Below are 21,463 nucleotides of genomic sequence, written 5' to 3'. Positions count from 1 at the left end.
AGGCAGGTTCTAGAGCAATTGATTGCCCCTTTAAGTCCATCAGCTTGCCTTTACTGTCATGTTGTTGCCTAAGGGGGGCAAACAGTGTGACTCCACAGAGCGAGGGGGTTGAGGGTGGGGGCGGGAGGGCCACTAGTCTTCATCTTCCCTCAACTATAGGAGAGGAGGTGACCCACTTTTCTCTCTCTCTCTCTCTCTCTCTCTCTCTCTCTCTCCCTCTCTCCCTCTCTCCTCTCTCTCTCTCTCTCTCTCTCTCTCTCTCTCTCTCTCTCTCTCTCTCTCTCTCTCTCTCTCTCTCTCTCCCCCTCTCCCTCTCCCTCTCCCTCTCTCTCTCTCTCTCTCTCTCTCCCCCTCTCCCTCTCCCTCTCCCTCTCCCTCTCCCTCTCCCTCTTCCCCCCCCCCAGTAATAATAATAGAAAAGATGAAAACTTCGAAGAACAGGGGTTGAAAAAAATAGTTGGTAAGCTAAGGTACAAATATTGATTCGCTGGTTGTTATCTCTCTCTGGGAAAGGACCGTCCTCCAGTATTTGCAGTGTGGATAAAGACTGTGTCTGAGTTGCTGAATGCTGTATTGTAACAGTTAAACAACACACTAAGAAGTGGACAGACTGTTACTAGGGGAGTACACTGTGATAGGGATATATGAGGAAGGATGGATGGCAGCAAAAAGAATAAGAGAGGGGAGCACGTTCTTACTGACAGATATAATGTGAATTAATGTTGCATACAGACTGCTCATGTCACGCAAAGCAAAATGAAGAACAATCTTGCTTTTGCAGATTTTAATTTCCTCATTTAAATAGATATTTTCAAATCAACGGAGCCCAACCGATAAATAACCCACAGCGATACATCAACTGATATTATCCCCACTGTAGATATGCATATCCATAACATATCTCATATACAAAGTGAAGGCAGTCTTATCAAAAATGACACATGACACTGGCTCACATGAAAAAACAAAACAAAGTTAAAATGACAGCAAAACAGAAATAATCATTAAATCTTTTCCATATTCTGCAGCTAACAGCTATATTTATGATACTGTAATAATAAACAACACACAGCTAAAAAGCACATTGTGTTAGAGTGTGATGTTAAACAATACATCCTAATTGATCAAGGTAATTACACCGAATCACATTTTAATTTATGAAGTATTAGAATCAGTATCTTATTGAAAACCATTAAATCCTTTCCTAGGTTTGTAATTAATGAGGATCTTAATGACAGAATGCAAATATGGGGTTGTTAAATTGGAAGTGTTCATTTTCCCTCGGTGCACTCCTCAGTTTATGAGGCTCACACAAAAAAGGTACATGTCGCCTTCTCCGTAAGTACCCATTAGTAAAAGCTGGGAGAAAAAGAAGTGGCCACAATAAGGAAAGGACAATGAGATGGATTGAGTTGTAATTATATTCCACAAATGAGCAACAAGCAACGAGCAACAATATGAAAAGCAGTACTTGATGATAATTTAGAGCTAAAACTAAAAAAAAAAAAAAAAAAGAGGACATCAAAAGACTGGAGGCTGGGTGTTCTTTACTTTACATAAAGAACGAGTGCAATGTCTCTTTGAGGAGTCGGGTCTCTTTGCGAAGTTCATTAAACGGGCCGTTTGTTTGAATCTCAAGTGGCTCCTCATTTAGTTTTGCTTCAAGTTATTTTAAATAAATACAGTTTCCATTTAGTATTCATATTATGGGGACTGATCCCGGGGCATCTACTGACAGCTCTATTAGTTTATTTAGCACAATGTATAATCATTGTAATAAACATAGCAGTCAACCAATTATCCACAGTTCAATTTAATAGGATGGGAATTGTTAATACTATTAATATTCGATTGAGGCAAAAAAAAAAAAAAAAAGGCCACTGTCTTTCTTTTGATGTGACAACATTGTATCATGTTTTATCATATCAAAGATATGAACTAGCTGTAGTAATAACAATTAGATTTAATTATTAAAAACAGGCAGAACATGGGCCATAACAATAGACTAGATCAAGCAGGTGAACATTTGTAATTCTAGTAGATAAATAATAAATACATGATTGAATAACCAAAGAAGGAATATATACTAAATTAAAATGGTGAAATAATAAACAGTAACACAGATGCTGTATTTACTTGTTATATCCTCTAACACAGGGGTGTCAAACTCATTTTCATTCAAGGGCCACATACAGACCAATTTGATCTCATGTGGGCTGGATCGTTAAAAAGATGGAAGGAAAGAAGGAACGAAGGAAATAAGGAAAAAAGAAGGGAAGGAAGGAAAGACAGGCAAAAGGAAGGAGGGAAGAAAGGTAGGAAAGAGACATAGTGAAGGACAGACAGACAGACAGACAGACAGACAGACAGACAGACAGACAGACAGACAGACAGACAGACAGACAGACAGACAGACAGACAGACAGACAGACAGACAGACAGACAGACAGACAGACAGACAGAAAGAAAGAAAGAAAGAAAGAAAGAAAGAAAGAAAGAAAGAAAGAAAGAAAGAAAGAAAGAAAGAAAGAAAGAAAGAAAGAAAGAAAGAAAGAAAGAAAGAAAGAAAGAAAGAAAGAAAGAAAGAAAGAAAGAAAGAAAGAAAGAAAGAAAGAAAGAAAGAAAGAAGGAAGGGAGAAAGGAAGGAAGGGCAGATGGAAGGAAGGACAGAAGGAAGAAAGGAAGGAAGGAAGAATGGAAGGAAGAATGGAAGGAAGAAAGGAAGGAAGGAACGAAAAAAGGAAGGTAGGAAGGAATGAAGGAACGAAGGAAGGAAAAGAGCACTGGATGGCAAGTGGGCCAGATCGCACCCCTCAGCGGGCCGCATCTGGCCCGCGGGCCGCATGTTTGACACCCCTGCTCTAACAGATAGTGTGGTAATGAATTCGGCTACATGAAAAGACAGAAATGCCATGTTTAATAAAAGTGTTGAAAAAGTCATTGTGGAGGCTGATTGAAGCATCATGTGTCTCTAGGATTTCATATGATGATGAAATTCACCAAGATAACATGTTGAGACACATACTGCATTGTATTATAGGCTCTTACTTGAGTCTAAAGCTGTTTTTTTAAATTGTTTTTGGGTCATTTTATGCTTTATTTATTAGATAGCTGATAATAGAGAGATGACAGGAGATGAGGGAAATGGGAAATTATACAATGAGGGTCTTTGGCAGGGAGGGAATTGGGGACATTGCATTTCATGTCTGGCACTTTAAAGGATACAGCATGTCATTTTCTATACACTTCATATTGATAACAAATGTCATGTGCTGAGCCAAACCACCAATACATTTGTCCAAATAATAAGTATAGAGTGAATATCCCTAACCTGATAAATGTTATTCGTCTCTGTTGTTGTCCAAAAATGAATAAAAGCATATTAATGAAGCACACCGGGTGACATGTTTCTTCACCTCCATCATTATATTGTACAAAGTCAAGAGGTAGGGAAATGTAGCACAAGCTAGAGAACAGAATAAAACAGAGAGTAGAATATGAATTACACATAACTACTGTCCAGAGACTAAGAAACCTGATTGCTGTGTGTTGGGGTTTTTTTGTGTGTCTAAACAAGGCATACCATAATCTACAGGGCAAAGGAACATGTCACCCAGGGCAACAGTGTGGCTCATTAACATGTTTTTATTCATTTTTGGACAACAACGGAGGTAGATATATTCGGTTTTTGATACAAACTGAAGAACTAAAATGTTGGAGTCTTGATTCTTCTAACTGAGTGGATCAGTGAAGATTTCTAATATACACACACACTACTTGGAAGTAGGAGCATTTCATCGTTGGTTTGGCTCTGCACATGAGGTTTGACAATGAGGAAATAATTGAAAATTGACAGCCATATAATTTAACCCTAGATTGGTACTGGTACCGCTATTTGAAGAGAAAACAGAGACACTCATACAGGTAAATAAAAAGGCACAATCTAGACATAGGTTGCATTATTAGCAAGTTTTCACAGCTGACTGTCCACATTTACTACAGTTAATAGCTGCCTAATGACCATTATAATATCTCATCTAGTAACATGAATGCTGCTGCTTTACTTTTCTCTCACAAATCGCAATTGATGCAATCATCTCTTCATGAGAGCGAGAGCGAGAGCGAGAGAGAGAGAGAGAGAGAGAGAGAGAGAGAGAGAGAGAGAGAGAGAGAAAACACTGATCTAACCTGTCCATGGTCCTGATAAATATTTCTGCCTCATTAAATGTCCAATATCTCATTATCAGGACAAAGACGTTCCCTATGCCCCCATGACAGGACAAATACTGGAAAATCAGTCCTGATTTGAATAGGATGTCTGGTCACCCTTTGGCAACCCTGATGATGTCAGAGGGACCACCTCATCCACCTTAATTACAGCCTTAGATTAATGAGCTCTTCATTCTTGGGGAAAAAAAGGGGGAAAAAGCCTGGAGCCATCATGCAAATAGCTTCCTATGACTCTGTGTGTGTGTGTGTGTGTGTGTGTGTGTGTGTGTGTGTGTGTGTGTGTGTGACAAAAATAGACACCTGTTGATATGGGCATTGAATTGGCAAATCAACATGCTGTTTTGTTCTATTTTACATGTAACAACAGGCAGGAAATAGAGAAAAAAGGGAATAATCAATCTCACAAATTGTTCCCCAATGATAATTAACAGTACATCTCCATTTGTTTTTGCTATGTTTAACCTATTAGAGGCAAGGTTTGACAGTGGATTTTATAACACATCACACTGCAAAATTCAACATTTTTGGTCATCAGCAGCTTGTTTAATCTCAGTCCAGCTTCCCCTTTGTCACTCTGTGGTGATAGTGACAAGTACCCATTAAGATAAAGGTGAAAACGGCAGAGAAAATGTAATGTGCATCAGGGGCTGGTTTTATTCTAACACTTTTTAACAGTGTTATTACATCAAAGCTCTTTTTGCAGCTTTTATGAGAGTGGTGGGAGGACAGTATAAAGCAAAGCCGTTTTCATTTGAACAGCCTGGGCCAACATTTGCTTGGCACGGTCAGCGAATTACACAGTCATTCACTCATGTTACACATACGCAGTTGCACTTTCTGCCAGTGAGAAATACAGTTTTGTGTCAGGGGAAACCTTTTTCTTTTAAAAAAAAAAAAACAACTTTCTTATCATAAGAGGGAGTTGAAAACTGCACCATTAAGGCCATGTGTGTTAATGGGTGAGAAAGAATGTATATATACTGTGTGTGTGTGTGTGTGTGTGTGTGTGCGCATGTGTGTATGTGTGTGTATGTGTGTGTGTGTGTGTAGATGTCACGCCATCTGTTTCAGTCAGCAGCTGCCAGCATATCTCATCCAACTCGTGAGAATCAGAATAAAATGTGAGTGAAACTGTGACCAGTGTTATATCTACTGTTAGACATAGCTTCTTTTATATCACTATAAGCTTTCAATAGAGCAAAGATGCATGCAGTCAGTCATGGTCATTTAAGCAACATGAAATGCTAGCAAATTGTTTTTGTGGCAATGTTTTCAAACACAAATGGAAATTAGAGACATCCCTTAGGTTATGGAAGTTTGGGGAAAACCTCTCGAGGGTTTTTTTTCTCTGGCTCAGCCTTTTACCATCTCCCTCCCAGAGCTCTTCCTATCCTAACCCTACCTCACTCTGCGTTTATCCCCCCCACTGCCTCTTTCAACCTGCCAGCTACAGTCACAGACCCTCATTAATCATTGAGGATGGGCTTCCACTCTCTTGGGAAGTGCCAAGTCTGCCCAGGCCTCATCAGTGACTGCCAGTGCCCCAGGCGGGTGAAGCCCATCTTGTGCTCCGGACTTGGCACAGAGCTTGGTTTGCTGCTTGGCATGGATGCCCACACTTCACAAGCCAACCTTGTCAACCTTGCATTCCTCTGCTCCCTGTGCTTTCTGTGTGTGTGGACAGCTTCACAATCCACTGTTAGATGACCTGCACCTCACAAATAAACTTCCCCTTTAATATATCACCACCTAAATTACAAAGCTTTACTATCTTTACTTCCATCATCACTTTCCTTACTGAGCTGCTCCTGATACCTCCCTGTTTATCTTATGTTCTTCCACTTTCTGTTCCAGCCTTTTTTTCCTTTTAGTTTTTTTTTTTTTTTTTTTTTGCTCTTATGTGCAATAACAAGACTAATCCAACAGCTGTTATCGGCAGTCTTTAGAGCCAAGGTACTTCTTAATCTTTCAGGCTCTGTTTTGCCATTTCCAAGAAGTGGGCAACTGTTGCTAGCGCAGCACCTTTGCAGCCTCCCCTCCTCTGTGACTTCTGGCCCGCTGCCCTGTTTCTATCTAATCCACAGCTATGCAGCTTTGCCTCAGAACTTCACAAAGCCTATAATACCAAAAAAATACCCTATTATAAAATGGTTGTAGGCAATGTGGTCCAGCAAAACAAGGGGTTGGTAAATGGTAATTTCTTTTCCAGTGAAGTCTGATTGTCAATGGGAATGAATTCCGTATTTTGTACAAAGGGGATTTTTATCATCTTCTTACCCTATCAAACTGTCCCCTGGCAGTATTACAACTACAGCTGCTTTCCTATAAATCATGTCCTGTACTTTTCCTTTTTTTCCCCCCCCTAGTCTTTTCTCCTTTCTTCCCATTGTGTCCCACGCTAGACTGTAATATTTACAATGTATCCTTTTAGTAGGGCGCTTTTACACTGACCACCTAAAGCCTGACTTGGGTATGCTGATCCAAGGCATTGTAAACTAGTGCTAGGGACATAGGACATCACCTGGACGTCACCAGGCTGGACTCTCTCTCTGTTCTGGAGTTGCCCAGGGTGAGAGGTGCTGGGTGGGTATAAGGATCCCCACGAATCCCCACGAATCCCTATCTGAGCGCCACAGTATTGGAGTTCTTTCTACAGAATGAGCGGGTCACCTCGTTTCCGCTATGTGTTGTTGGGAGGAAGAATCTACATATGCCTGGAAAGTCCATATTTCTCCTGGGGGATTTCAATGGTCATGTAGGCAGCCAAAATGAGTTTCCTCTGGAGGGTGTCTGAGCTCAGCCTGAGAGATAGAGTAAGGAGCTTGGACATCCGGGGGGTTCAGAGTAGAGCCTCCCTTTTGGAGGTGTTCCAGGCATGTCCAACTGGTAAGAGACCCTGGGGGAAGACCAAGAACATGCTGGAGAGGAAACATATCTCTTCTGGCCTGGAAATGTCTTGGGATCCCCCAGGAGGAGCTGGAGGGTTCTGCTAGGATGAAGGATGTCTGGGTTTCTTAATTAGTCTGATAGCACCACATTGGATAAGTGGCGGAAGGATGGATAAATGGACAGTTAACCTCCAACTTGTAATCAACGTAATGTATCCCATGGCTGTTTTTTCATATGCAATGTATGTATGGGTTAGCGTGGGTGTCAAACCTAATGGGATTTGAATACTACAAGCATTGCAGTAAAAAGTCTGTTGAATCTGATTTGTACCCACATCGTATTAGACCGAAAGAAAAAACAAGGTGTGGGATATAACAAGATTCTGTGGGATTTGGAGGTTAACACAATACTGCATTTTCAGCTGAAATCTTGATGTCAATGATGGACTAGTCTTACTATTGCTGACTTTGAGTTTCAACAGAGTCACTATTTTTCCTTGAATTCTGTCTACCTGTCTCCATCATGAATGATTCATACTACTGGTATTTTATAGTGAGAACAGTCATCGTGGAAAATTGGATACACACAAATCTAATCCTTGAGAGTTTCAGCACAGCCAAAGTAACAAGTATTCCCAACGCCCTGACACTTTCATCATTCTGTAAAACAAAAATTGGCAAACAAATTTATTTGTTTTTTTGTTGCAGTTTAAACTTCCCCCCATCTACTTCACCAACATTTGAGCCAACATTGCGGCTAAGAGCTGCTTAGAATGCAGAGAGCAAGACTGCGGGAATCGGAAAATGTAATGGATTAATGCTGAGGAGTGATCTCATAAACACACACAATTTTCCTCTTTTATGCTTGGTTAATCATTCTCATAATATCGGTCTTCTGAAATAACTTTCTATTATTGTTGAGCGATATGACAACCAATGTGTGAAACGTTCATTGTCTCAGATATTGGCTCTTGCAGAGGCTGCTCGTGGGAGTGACTGTCGTTCTTGGTTACAGATTAACTGTCACTACATCAAGCCCCCCCCCTCGTTGTTCGCAGGTCTGAAGGATTAGTCACTGTGTTGAAACCGACTGTCCAGGTCAATGTTTCCATTCAATCGCACACAGATACAGTAAGGCCTTGTTCAGACCGAGAAATATAACATGCACTTAAGAAACTAGGCATATCACCAGAGGGAGAGAAGAAAGAGAGAAAGAAAGAGAGAGTGACTGAAGCTGGGTTCACATTATAAACTGAAATGGCCCAAATCTGATTTTTGCCTCCAAGTGACGCAGATGTGATTTTGTCACTGAAGCGTGAACAAACCAAATCAGATTTTTTTTAATATCAGATCTGGGCCACTTGCATATGTGGTCCCTAGATTTGATTCATACCCTATCTCTAGCTAAGCGACCACTCAGAACAGTCAGATTGGAGTTCATGTGTGTGGGTTTTTTTTTTTTTTTTTTTTTTTTTCTACAACATCTCACTTCTTTCCTGCGCATGTGCATTTTCCCTGTCGTCTTCATTCAGTGTCGGCACCTCACAGCCTGGTAAAAATAAACACGGAGGAGTGCAACAACAGCAACGGGAGTCAATGGAGAGCCATAGACGTTTCAAATTTGTCATTTATGGAGAAGCTTCCACTCAAGCCAAACTTATTGTAACCACACGGTAGCACAGCCATGACATCCTGGGGCATGTTTTAAGAGAAATGTAAGCACTGCTAACAAATAAGTGCTCTATTTCACAAATTATTGTCACTTGAGTCATACAGTCCTCTCGCATGCTCATTCATAGATTGCAAGTATGGTGTTTGTTTTGGTTAGTTAAAACCTGTCAAAACTAATACCAGTAGGAAATGATCTCATGTTAGAAGTCACAGCTTGAATGTTGCAAATCTGCTCAACTGTTTGTCGCACAGATGATGTTATTTTGTTATTCCAGTGCACATGTGGCTCACATTTCAGTTACATCTGCACATGCATGGCAGATCAGGACCTTAGTGGTATTGATGTGGGAGCTGGACACTTCCCATTTAAAAACATGAATGAGAACCATGGACACAAAAAGATCAGAAATGATGAAAAAATAGGGATTGAGCTATAGACTTCCTGATGTGGTAAATATCACTTTCTCTCTCTTTCCATGCATTTTAGGCGTGTCTGTAGAGCTTTGTTTGTATGTGAGAAGTTTATCTAAAAGTTTATCTGTGTGGACTCAGAGGACTAAAGTCCAGACATTAATAATTAACTGTTTGGAGCCCTCTGAATCTGTGCCTTAAATATGCTGTATGGTGTTATTACAGTAGTCAGGGAAGGGCATTGCAGATTCATTATTCATCCTGTTGACTAGTTCATAGGCTCAGGGTTGAAGGGCCAGTCTCCCAGGGAAGGATCTGGGACAGAGGGCGAATAAGCAAGCTCTTACAAAGCCAACACATTTCAAAACAAAATGAGGATGGCACTTGGGGATATATTAATTTAGTTCCTTCACATTTATGGTGACAGGTTGATGACATGGGCAATGTGTTGACTTCACCTAATGACCTAAGGGTGCACAGCTCAGCAAATTCACAAGAGAACTAATAACATGAGCATCGTTGGGGGGGGGGGGGGGGTTCATCCCCAGCAGCTGTGTCACCAAGGTGGACTGGGACGATGTACTGTCGTGATAACTTAATACTGTGTTTCTCCATTCACTCTTTTTTTAGGTAGTAGTTTTTCTCTTATACTCTTCGACTTTATTCTACACTACCTTACCTATATATATATTAAACATTACACAAACTGAAACTTAAAAAGTGGTGCCATCAGGACTGGGTTTCTTTACCAATACCAACACAATTATTTTTCAAAGCCATAGTAGAAATGTGCATCACATCTCTGCATTCATCATTTCTGAATACTCATTTTGAGTTGTATGAGAAGATCAATATCACCCTCATATCTCTCAGTAATATATATGACAGCTATTATCTGGAGATGGTTTGCTTAGCTTAGCATAAAGACTGGAACAACAACTAGCCAGGCTCTGTCCAAATATAATAAAATTTGACAACGGCACCACTGAGGTTCACTAATTAACACTATAGAAAAACTGGAGATATGACTTTATGTGTATATGACTATTTTTTGGTTGGTGACTTTAAGGTGTCTCCAATGGTGACCTGGTAACCTCACGGTATAATAACAAAGTAGCTATACAAGGACTTTCCTTCCCCAAATACTGTGAAAGACTATTATCTTATCAAATCAACACCTCTGACTATGCATACTGTATTTTGGTCAGGACTCAAAAAGGAGAGGCTCAGAACCCAACCCTGGGTACACACTCCAATTACTTTTTAAACAATTGTATTATTTTTCCTTATATGCCCTTCTTCTATAGTCGTAGTTTGCGTTGTGTTAGAGACATACCATCGTAGGTGCCGCTCTCCAGCAGCAGTCCACTTTCTTCCAGTTCACGAAACTCCCCCACACTGATGAAATTGTAGTCCACTCCAGGAACTTCCCCCTCTCTGGGCTGCCGAGTGGTACCTGCCAACAATGACACAGTTAAAGACAGTGGGAACATACAAACAAGTGGAATGTACTATTCACTGAAGGGGGGGGGGGGGGGGGTTGAGAGAGAGCTGGAACTGACAGTATATTTAACATGCCTATAGGGATATGATTCAAGCCCAAATCTAACGCTCAGGGGAGAATCTGTGTCTACATCATGAATACTCATAAGAGCTGGGACCACAAAGCGATGAATTCATTATTCTATAATGAAATAGGGGAACAAATATCCTTCACCGAGCAACACAGCTGTCAGAATACAGAGGAAGTATAAGTGATGATAATGATAACGAGCAGGATTTTAATTGCACACTTTAACCTTCTATGTATAACAGGACTACTTTTATTCCTTAAGGATGTCATTAAATACAATATTTATACAATAAATGTAGAATTGGAGAAGAAGTTCGGTTTGCAACAAGTACAAGAAGGGATGAAATCTAACTTCAGTGTTGACCTGCTTCATATTAATTCAATAATTGGACTATTTTGATATCAGCTGTGTAATAAGAATCCCACACACAGGTTGGTTTCCAAGGCATAACACTAGAATATAGTCGATTAGTAAAAAACAATCATATTACAGGCATCGCTTTAAGTTGTGGTGAATGGCAATTTTTTCCAATAGCTTTTTAACATTTCACAGACCAAAAAATAATTGTCAAATGAAATGATAATGAAAATAATTGTAAGTATGCTCCTCAGCTAAAATATGTTTTATACACCACACCTTTTCTGATTTATTCCTAATTGCAAAAAAATTTAAAAAAACAATGAATTTGAGAACACACACGATTATCTCATATTACAATGTCCTTACAACAACTCTTCTTCAGTCCAATAAGACCACTAAACATTACAGATTATGGCCTCATCGCTTGTTTCCAGCTTTCAGAAAGATTTGTTCACCTTCATAAACCAAAGCTAAACTCTCCAAGGTCACAAAGTAAAAATTTGTGGCTTTTTTTATAGTGTCTCCTCTTTTGCCAGTGGTGATGGTCAAGGCCAGTCACTTTATTTCTGTCTTGCAAAATGAGTTCAAGGGATCCAAGTTTTTTTCTTGTTTTAATTTCCTTTCCTTTTTTTCTCTTCTCTTCTTCACCTAGAGTCCAATGCTATTCCAAAAACTCAACCTCTACAATTACTATCCAATTCCAGCACAGCGGTTGAATGATAATGAGCCATAACTGCTGCAACTGGTTAAAAAAGTGTCATGTTTTTTGCCTTGATGGTGCTCTCATCTGTAAGACACTGAAAATGATTTTACGCTCCCAAAACATGCCGACTCTGCTCACCATCAACTTTGATATAATCAGGGCTCTTACACCACACCACTCCAGCTGAACTGCTCTGCTGCTATCTGGCTGCACTGCAAGCACAAGGGATTTTAACTCAGAGTTTAATAGGAGCCTATCCCCCATTCTTCATTTTCTTTCTGTGTCAACATCCATCCTGAGAGCAGTGTGAGCCACCACATCTGAAACAGCTTAGTCTGTTGCAAAGACAATCTTTTATTCTGTCAGAGAGTGCAATCAGAGAGCAGCGAAGCCACAAATGGAGGAAATATGAGCTTTCAGTTTTTGAAAAGAGAAATAGAGAAATGTGTTTTTTTTGTGTTTATTCAGCTACCTTAACTGAAGATACGGAGACAAGGTTAAGTCATTTAATTAGTTTCAACACCTGCGCCCATAAAAACAAAGCGTGTGCACTTGATACAAGCTCACAGAACAGTATCAGAGAGTAGAAAAGCATCCTCGCAAAAAAAAAAAAAAAAAAAAAGAGCATTTCAGCATTTCAGCTCTGTGTGCACAAATGCAATCCCCTGAGCTTGGACCCTCCCTACACTCACTCTGCCAACTGCTCAACACTCATGTTAGTCGACAAATTGACTTTTCATACTTTGGAGACGGATAAGGAATTGACAGAGATTTGACAGGTCTACAGTATGTATCGTGGTTTTTCATTAAGGACCTGGTCTAACGTGGTGTGGATGGAAAAATCTGTGAAATTATCCTTTTTTCAGTTTTCATAAGCAAAATAAAGGTTTCACAAATTTGAAAATGTGTTTAAACAGCGTGACTTTTGCTTTAATGTCTAACACTCTTTCAAAAATGTAAGTCATTAGGTAAATATCATTATTTATGTTTCCCTTTGTTCAGTGATCAAACCAAACAGTCAATCAAAGGTCATGGTCAGTATTAAAAGTGACCAATCAAAGGAGCAGATGGTCTATTCTATATCCGCCTCCAAAGTCTCCGAAGTCAACTTGACGAGTAAGCGAGAGTGAGAGCATACAGTAGGGAAGCTTGCTCTCATCATCACAGCCCCGTGCTCGTGGGACCAGGTTTATGCACACAGAGCAGAAATGTTCTCTTGTGAGGATGCTTTTCCAGAGTCGTGAATATTGTCCGTTGCGCTCGACTCTCATGCACATGCCTGATTGTTATGTGTGTGGGTTTTGCAACTAATTTAGATGAGTTTTCCCACCCTGGCAGTTGTAATTCTCACCACACCGTCGTCTAATCTTTCCAATTGTAATTTTATCATCCCATATCTCGAGTGCTGCTGCAACATGACTGCAAGAGAGGTGATAGAAGACAAGAGAGTTACAGTTTAAAAGAGTTAAAGATAAAAAACAAAGGCTATTGTGTTTGACAGTATAGATTCACAAAGCAAACCATGTCCTCCACAAGTCTTCACACCTGAGTAGCTGTGAGGTATAAAGTATGATTACACACCAGCCGTGGACAGAGAGACAGTGGAGAGACACTGGTAAGAGAGTAAGAATCTCGAAATCTGTTATCTGAGAAGAAGCGCTGGGATAAGGAGCTTTGAAGAAAAAGACAAGGGTAATTTTGCTGCCAATTCTCTTTGGAAAACACTGTTTTAACTTCTATCTCGGGGTATGTGTCCTCGCAAGCTTACTCTTTGAAGAGATGAAACAGCCGCGTGAAAACAATACAATATGACAGCATTAAACCAAAGAAAATGAAAAACAAAAAAAAAAAGCACACACAGTTACTAGGTCTGCTGGGGTTGATGTGGTCTAACAATGAAAAAATCCAGCTCTCAAGTGTTAGTTAGGTGTGAACCATATTGTGTGTGTTTTCGCTCCAGGCAGGTTGAACACCCACTCTGTTGGGCACCAGAAGCTAAGTGACAAGCGTTTACCAATGAGGATGCCAGATGCTAATTACAGCAGAACAGCAGATGAAAAAAAGGAACAATGACAAAAAACAATTGTAAAACTGAATAGTAAACAGATTTTTGGTCTAGAAGCTCCTTTATAGACATGAATGAAAACACAAAACTTTACCCAAACTATTGGCGCTTTTCCACTACACAGTTCCAGCACTACTCAGCTCGACTCGCCTCGCCTCGACACGGTTCCAGGAACGACCTTTTCCATTACAAAAAGGTACCTACTCAACATGGGCGGGGTCGTCATTGAAACGGCTGCGCGAAACTGCTGTGACTTTGTTTTATACACGACACAAACACATAAACAATGGAGGACATGGAGGCGATGGTGTACTTGCTGCTGTATGTGGCTTTCTGTCACACACAAAGCAAGAAAATTGAGCCGTATGGCTGTAGCGCTGTTGCCGGTATTTAAAAATGGCGGGTTTGATCATGACTCTTCCAGCGACAACTCTTCTGACCAATCAGCGGCCGGCAGTCTGTTGACGTCACATTTAGTATCGGCTCGGCTCGCTTGGAACCTCAGCAGAGCAGGTACTAAAAAAGTACCAGGTACCAGGTACTATCCCTAGTGGAAACGCAAAACGCGAAACGAGTCATGCTGGAACGGTGTAGTGGAAAAGCGCCATATGTAATATGTAGGGCTGTAATTAAAGATTATTTTCATTATTGTTTAAACTGCAGATGAATTTTATCCATCCATCTCCACCAAATGAGTCTTCACTGTGGGCTCTGAGTTTTTCGTTGAAGTGTTGAATTGGCAAATGTTTCCAATGGCACTCAGTGTAGACAGGAAGTTAAAAGAATAAATCACAGAATCGGAGCACTTCCCTGTTGCTGTTCACATTCAATGGATGTGAGTCATTGCTGTCATAACATGGTGAATATTTCACTAATAACATTCATTACTACACAATCTTACTCATGTATTCAGCAAAATTCAGAATCAATAATGATTATTACTCAAAAATGACTAGTTCAGAAAATTGTATTCAACAATTTTGAAGATGTTATCACACTGTGCGTGATGTCTGGTATGAAGCTGTCGTATGAAATTATAAAGTTTATGTAAGCTAACAAAAACATGGAGGTTTGAGGTAATGTGAAAACGGAAAACAAAATCTGAATCAAGTGGGTGGCACTTCCATTTATTACCTGAGGTTTACATTTATGAAATGTATAGGTCACGCTGGCTAAGGACAGGAAAAACATTATCTGATGTACAAGTTTTTGAAAAAGGACAAAATCTGCATTAAGTGACGAGCTGCATCAGTGCAAAACTTTATTTTGTCTCAGCAGCTTAAAAACTTAAAAGAAGTCCTATTCAATCTTCTCGGAAAAGAGCAAGTGTAAGGATTGAGAACTTGGGGTACTGTTTTTTACATTTCCACTATCCTTCCTCATTTTTATTATCTTCCAATGAGACTTGGAGCTGATTGCCATGCCATGACAGATATTAATGCCCTGAGAAGGAGAGAGGTGTGGTTGGAGGCTGGGATTTAGCCAAGCTTCAAGGATTACGTGGTGCCTTGGACCCCCGGCTCTGTCTCCAGCTCCTGTCATCTTTTGTGGAAGGCACAAGCGCGACACTCAATAAAACCTCAGTGTGTGTAGTGGAAGGAGGAAGTCATGCTCCTCTCACTCTGAGATGCCATTCGGGCTGCTATAATGAGCACGGGCATCATCCTGTAGAGGCTACTTAGGCTCCTCGCCGAGGTCACTGCGGCTCAGTGTGCCATGATAACCCACTGGCATAGACTTGCATGAGCAGAGTGAACAGGGGACATATGCTGTGCTGCTCAAGCCAGACTGCAATGTCTCACATGGGATAAGCATGGCAAGTTTTTATATCACTGACGCTGACTCACTACACTCAAAAATTGGGTAAAGCAGTTATAATCTGTAAGATGATGGGCAGAGAGTGAGTACAATTGATGGGATGTTAATACTTTTACTTTTAAATAACTAAATAGCTAAGAAGAACTGAGGTTTCATGTACTGCAGCGTTTCTCTTTAAAGCAGATCTGTGGGCAGATTAAATCAGCGAGATGAGAAATTACAATCCCCTGCTGATTATAACATCTCCATCTTTAACTAATCATTAGCGTTTCACTTGTATGTTAAATGAAAGTTTAAAAAATATGCCATTAAGATTAATTTCCTTTCATGTAAACTGTCAGAAATGAGAGCTTTTCAAAATGCAAACTGAGAGTTAAACTGATATTAAATGCTGTCTGGAGCAGTGATGAATGGTATAAATGTGCTTTTTTTTTTGTTTCTTTTAACTCAGCTGTGCAGCCCAGAAAATTGCAGCTGCGCTTTCATTTACGCCTGTTGGCCTTGTTGTCCATTTTAAAATCACTGGGGTATAAAAACAGAATCATTCTGTCCTGGTTATTTACTCTTCTATACTGAAAGAAGAAGTGTAGCAGACTCTTAAAGAAAAGTAAAAAAAAAAAAAAGCTCTGTTGTATAAAGTAGAGAAAGAATGTAAGTATAAAAGTAGCAGCAGTCTTTCACAGCTTTAATTATAATTATAAGATAACCAAGGTTGGGCTATAATCAAAAAGTGCAAATAAATGTCTCTCATAATTTAATACTTCAAATATTCAGTCTTGAAACTCCTTTTCTTCTAATTTAACCATAAAAAACTGAAAAAGTGTGTCAATCTCCTCAATTCCAATCATTTCTTTTGCACAAGCCCTGAAGTCTTGAAGCATATTTTACTCATGGTAGATTATGTTAGCTTTACACAGGTTTTCCTAGGACATCACTGTTACATCAAGCATACAACTCGGTGCTTTTACTAATAATGTTAAAGGTGGAATGTAAAGGATTTAGTGGATTCTAGTAGTAAGGTCACATATTGCAACAAACTGAATACCCCCCCAAAAAAACCCTTCCAAGTGTGTAGGAGAACAAAAACTCATAAAATGCCCCGTATAGAGCCGGTATTTGGTTTGTCCATTCTGGGCTACTGTAGAAACATCTATGTAGATATTAAGAGCTCATTCTAAGGTAATAAAAACACAGGGATTCTTATTCTCATAGAATTACACCCTAATTAAAACTCATTCATCCTCATGAATGTTATATTTCAGTTCTGTCATGTCCTTGCAGCTTGATGCCACTAAATTCTACACACTACACCTTTAAGACTATCATACGACTAGATAAGGCAGTCAACTTAGTCAAAAAATGTAAATTCATATTATCTGAATGTTTCTACTCTCTATGTAATTTATCAAATGAATTGATGTTGAGGACAGGGGCAGTGAGTGTGAAATGAGTTAAAGCATTTTTTTTCTTTTTTCTAGGAAAGGCAGGCAAGAAAAAAGTAGGACTTTGCAGGTAACAGACCAGACTCCATCTGGAGGGGTCACAGGTCAACAAGCAGTGTTCAAACAGAGAGAGGAGACATAGCTGCCCAAGGCTGTGGAAACCATACTCACAGGGAATGGTGCGTAGGTACAGGTTGTCCCGGATCACCTGCTGGAGCTTATGGTCCAGGGAGCCCTTCTGGAACTGCAGACTGAGGTAGTGACGCAAATCAGTATTCAACACCTTACCTAGAAAAAGAGGAAAAAAGGAAATCTGGGTCAGACCAACAATTAAATCATGTAGGAGGGCGCTGATTTACAGAACACCCACTCTGATGATTTGATTTTTTTTTGAGACAATTAAAAAAGACATTCTGAGATTTAACAAGCATCTCATTCCTATAAGAGACGACAACTCATGCTACAGTACAGTAAATCCCCCAAAAAACATAAGTGTCCTTGTCCGAACAGCAATTACTTGTACCTGAGAAAGCTAGGCGCTAAGTGGAGACCCAAGTGGCAAAAGCAGCAGGTAGAAACTGCCATATGTGTGAAAAATGAATTGGGCTCTTTCATTAAAAAACAGAGCATGCACCAACACCAAGAGCAGGAACACACAATTAGGATTGTTACTTCTCAGGAGCAACAGCAGTTCAAGAAAAAGTCTGAGGAAGTTTTTTGGGGGCTTTGCACAGTCATCATCGAGTTATTCTCCTCGGAGCGACAGAGTGTCAGAGAGAGGAAACAGAGAGATAAAGAGAGAGAAGGAAGAAAAATGAAAGAATTTTCTTGTGTTTGCTATAGCAGTGCTGGGGTTTTTTGTGTAAGACTCCAGCTGTGTGTGGAGCAGGATCCCCTTCCTTAGAGAAGAGACAAATAGGATGTGCTTTGAATATGGCTTCAGTTACAATGTGCAACATCAATAACCAGCGCTTCTTCCTCAAAGTTGCCTAGCAGGGGGTACACAATTAACCTTACATAGACAGAAGCATGTGAGCACTAGTGTCCACACAATCTACACACACACACAACATCACAACATCACATCGCAGTTGTTCTGACACTTATCAAAGCCACACAGCAATACTTGGAATATGCCTCATCCGAATCTAGTCATGCTCAACATCTGCTGTCTTTTGTGTGGTCTCGTACACAAGCTCTACAAGGCCAGTGTGTGGTAATGTTCTCTGCCGCAGTCTCGATGACGCAAGTGTTAAGATGCTCATGTAGAACTTCTCTCCAGATTCAGAAAAATGTTGAGAAATCAAAAAATCTAGCAGAAGCCAGGGCTGTGAGTAATGTCATCCAGACTCTATAAATGTGATCTGCATTAAGTAGTGCTAACTGCTGCGAGGAACATTTTGTCAGTAAGATAATACACCTCTCCCAGCAAGACACCTACAGAGATTGTAAATACACAATTTTCCCCCCATTGTGCGACTAATTCTGCTGTTGGCTAATCTGTTGATGAATATTTTAGCATTGTTCTTTTGGCCTGTGTATCTGTGACACTTGAGCTCCACTACCTCACTGATTCATTCCAGACTAAAAAAGACATTGTGAACTCCTATCCAACACACACACACACACACACACACACACACACACACACACGCACACAAAAGGTTTCTATGGGCAGAAGTATGCTGCCACTTAGAAAACTGAATTTGAAACATTTATATTTGAATTGCTAAAGTTGAATAATTGCATTGCAAAACTGGATCTGAATAGAATCATATGAAATTGAATTTATTAGTTTGCCACTGAATTCCATTTAACTTGAAACCCAATGCTATATTATATGAAATTAAATTCAGTTGCTCTGAAACTGTATTTGACCCTGACCGACAAATGCAGTACTCGTAATTACATTTTAGTTCACTGAGACATGTTCAGATTTGTAGGTAGTGTTTAAAAAGTCATTTGCCTCAATAAATACATGTTTTCTGAAATTACACATCTACACCTATTTGTTATGACTACAAAAATATGATCATTTTAAGCCTCTGGTTACAATACTTAAACATTTCCCATCTAGTAACACTGTTTTTCGGTATGTTGGCTGTACTTAATTTAAGGTGGAATTAGTGATCTCACAAAGTAATAGCTTATGTACTTGAAAAACTGCTCAGTAACCAAAGTATGTTCAGCTTACTGTGAGGACTGTCCTTTGTCCATGTTTCAGAGTAACTTTGATATTTTCACAAAGTCTCAAAGTTTTATTTGTCAAGACAATTATTGTAGAAAAATAGAAGTGGAAGACCTCTGTGGCGATGGCTCAGCTTCCTCACATCACTGAAGACTGTTCTAGACAAGACTACCACTGAGTCTGAAATAACATTACACAAAAGCTTCACACATTGAATTAGACTGTATTAGTTTCAGTGAATAAACTGGGAACTAATTTACTCACACTATTTGGAATATTTGAGAAAGTCATAACATTTCTGTCGACCCTGTAAAAGCTAGCTGTATCGGAGTCTGCCCCCCCCTCCCCCTCCTCAAGGTCCAGATGGGAGCTGCATAGAGCAGAGTGGATGTTCCAACCCCAAACAAAGTTTTTGCTCTGAAACTTTGCAAGAACTGAATAGTGAATAATGAGAATGTGGAAGTACTGTATATGGAGGATTGAATCATCAGTGAGACTAAAATGCACTTTCAGAGCAAATTCAATTTAATAATATTACTTTCAGTTTCAAGTTAATTGGAATTCATTTGCAAACTAATACATTCTATTTCAAGTTGTTCTATGTGATTTTGACGCAATTATTCAAGTTGGGTAATTCAAGTTCAAATATAAATGATTCAAATTCAGTTTCTGGTGACAGATATTTCTACCCATAGATTCCCTCTTTCAAAAAAAAGCAGCTTGGTTTAAACTAGTTGAAATTGGCATGAAGGAACTGAATAAAAAAATAATCATACTGCAGAGTAACAAAGAGGAATATATTCCCACAGTGAAAGTAATGACATTTTCTAAGTGAGGAGGATCTTACACATCCTGCACTCTAAAAGAGTTCTACTCCGAAAGTGGAACGCTATTTTTTATGACAGCCGTTTTCAGCAGGAAGTGTTGAAGGATAGACTTGGCTGCTTGGGAATAAAAAGCTGTTGCCTACCAAATTCAAAAAGTTCTTCAATCCGTTCCCTAAGGGGATAATATGACTACCACTCGGACTGAAGATCAGCAACATTATGTTGTGCTGGTTATGGGGGGGAAGGGGGTTAATTTCTCTCCTTAATATCTGCCAAAAACTATATCTGGCAACGATCACATTTCTAATGAGAGTGCCTTGACGTGATTACCGAGTGTTCAAAACAACTCAATATTTTAGGCTTTTACTCAGCAGACACACATGAGCAAATACTTCAAGTGATTTTGAAATGTCTAGCCCCTTTGCATGTGCCTGCTGCTGCTTTACTTAAGTTGAAACAGTCCAGTAAACTGCAGCATGGCAGAGGCACAACTGAGGGCCAAGGCCAAGAGAAGCATGGCTCTCCATTATGTAACTCTATAGACTTTTTACTGGCACAATGAATGTGAGGAATTTAGGTCAAGGAAACAAAAGCTGGGTCTGGCTACGCATCACAACTCGAAAGCCACAAGCCTGCGGTCCATGTTCCCAGAAGCTATGAGACATGAAAAACCCCAAATTCTAACACACACAAACAATATGCAGTGTTGTGAACCCCTCCCCTCCCCTATCTGGTTAGGTTTGTTCCCATGTCAAAGAGGATGGGAGTGACACAGGCTCCGCTAGGGCTTTCATCATGCTTGGGAATGCCACTCTGGATACATTTTCACACACTGCCATGAAAGATCAGCTGGTTTCAGTATGGACAATGAAGGGTACTAATTATTACCACGGGATGGATTCCTGAGGGTAGGTACCCCACTGGGTCAACAAAATCAGTCTCTCTCCCTCTCTCTCTCTCTCTCATACACAAACACATGCAAATCACCTTCCCTGCTCTAAGCAAACTCCCACTCAAGTGCTTCTAACAGGGCAGGCTTTGTGGCCCGCCTGTCAGGTTGTGTTAGCCTGCTGCATCATATCTCCAGAGACGGAGAGAGAGAAAGAGAGAATAGGAGGGAGCTGCAACTCTCAGCTTCCCGCTACGTTACAAGGCAGCGCATCACTGGCCAGTCAGGCTGGTAGTACGAGGCATGTGGGACACAATGGGGGCCTTTGTGCCTTGTCATCTGGCTATTAGACACTCTCTCATACATTTGGGGGGTGGGGGGGGGGCAAAACCGGGTG

At 40.1% G+C, this 21,463-nt stretch overlaps 1 protein-coding gene across 2 annotated transcripts in view; it reads right to left on the bottom strand.

Moving 5' to 3' along the window:
- The window catches only part of magi3a (membrane associated guanylate kinase, WW and PDZ domain containing 3a), a 116,935-nt gene that overhangs the window by 26,699 nt on the left and 68,773 nt on the right, over nt 1–21,463 (bottom strand). Inside the window, exons 2-3 of one of the 2 annotated variants that reach the window (XM_053317322.1) lie at nt 17,334–17,450; nt 10,537–10,656 (exon numbers count right to left, since the gene is read on the bottom strand). In XM_053317322.1, the coding sequence (XP_053173297.1) occupies nt 10,537–10,656; nt 17,334–17,450 (237 nt within the window). The remainder of the gene's footprint in view (nt 1–10,536; nt 10,657–17,333; nt 17,451–21,463) is intronic. The other variant, XM_053317323.1, reaches the window with a different exon arrangement.

The sequence above is a fragment of the Scomber japonicus genome, chromosome 4, assembly GCF_027409825.1.
Source record: "Scomber japonicus isolate fScoJap1 chromosome 4, fScoJap1.pri, whole genome shotgun sequence".
Taxonomy (NCBI): Eukaryota; Metazoa; Chordata; class Actinopteri; order Scombriformes; family Scombridae; genus Scomber; species Scomber japonicus.
This window is presented reverse-complemented; position numbering and strand designations above follow the sequence as displayed.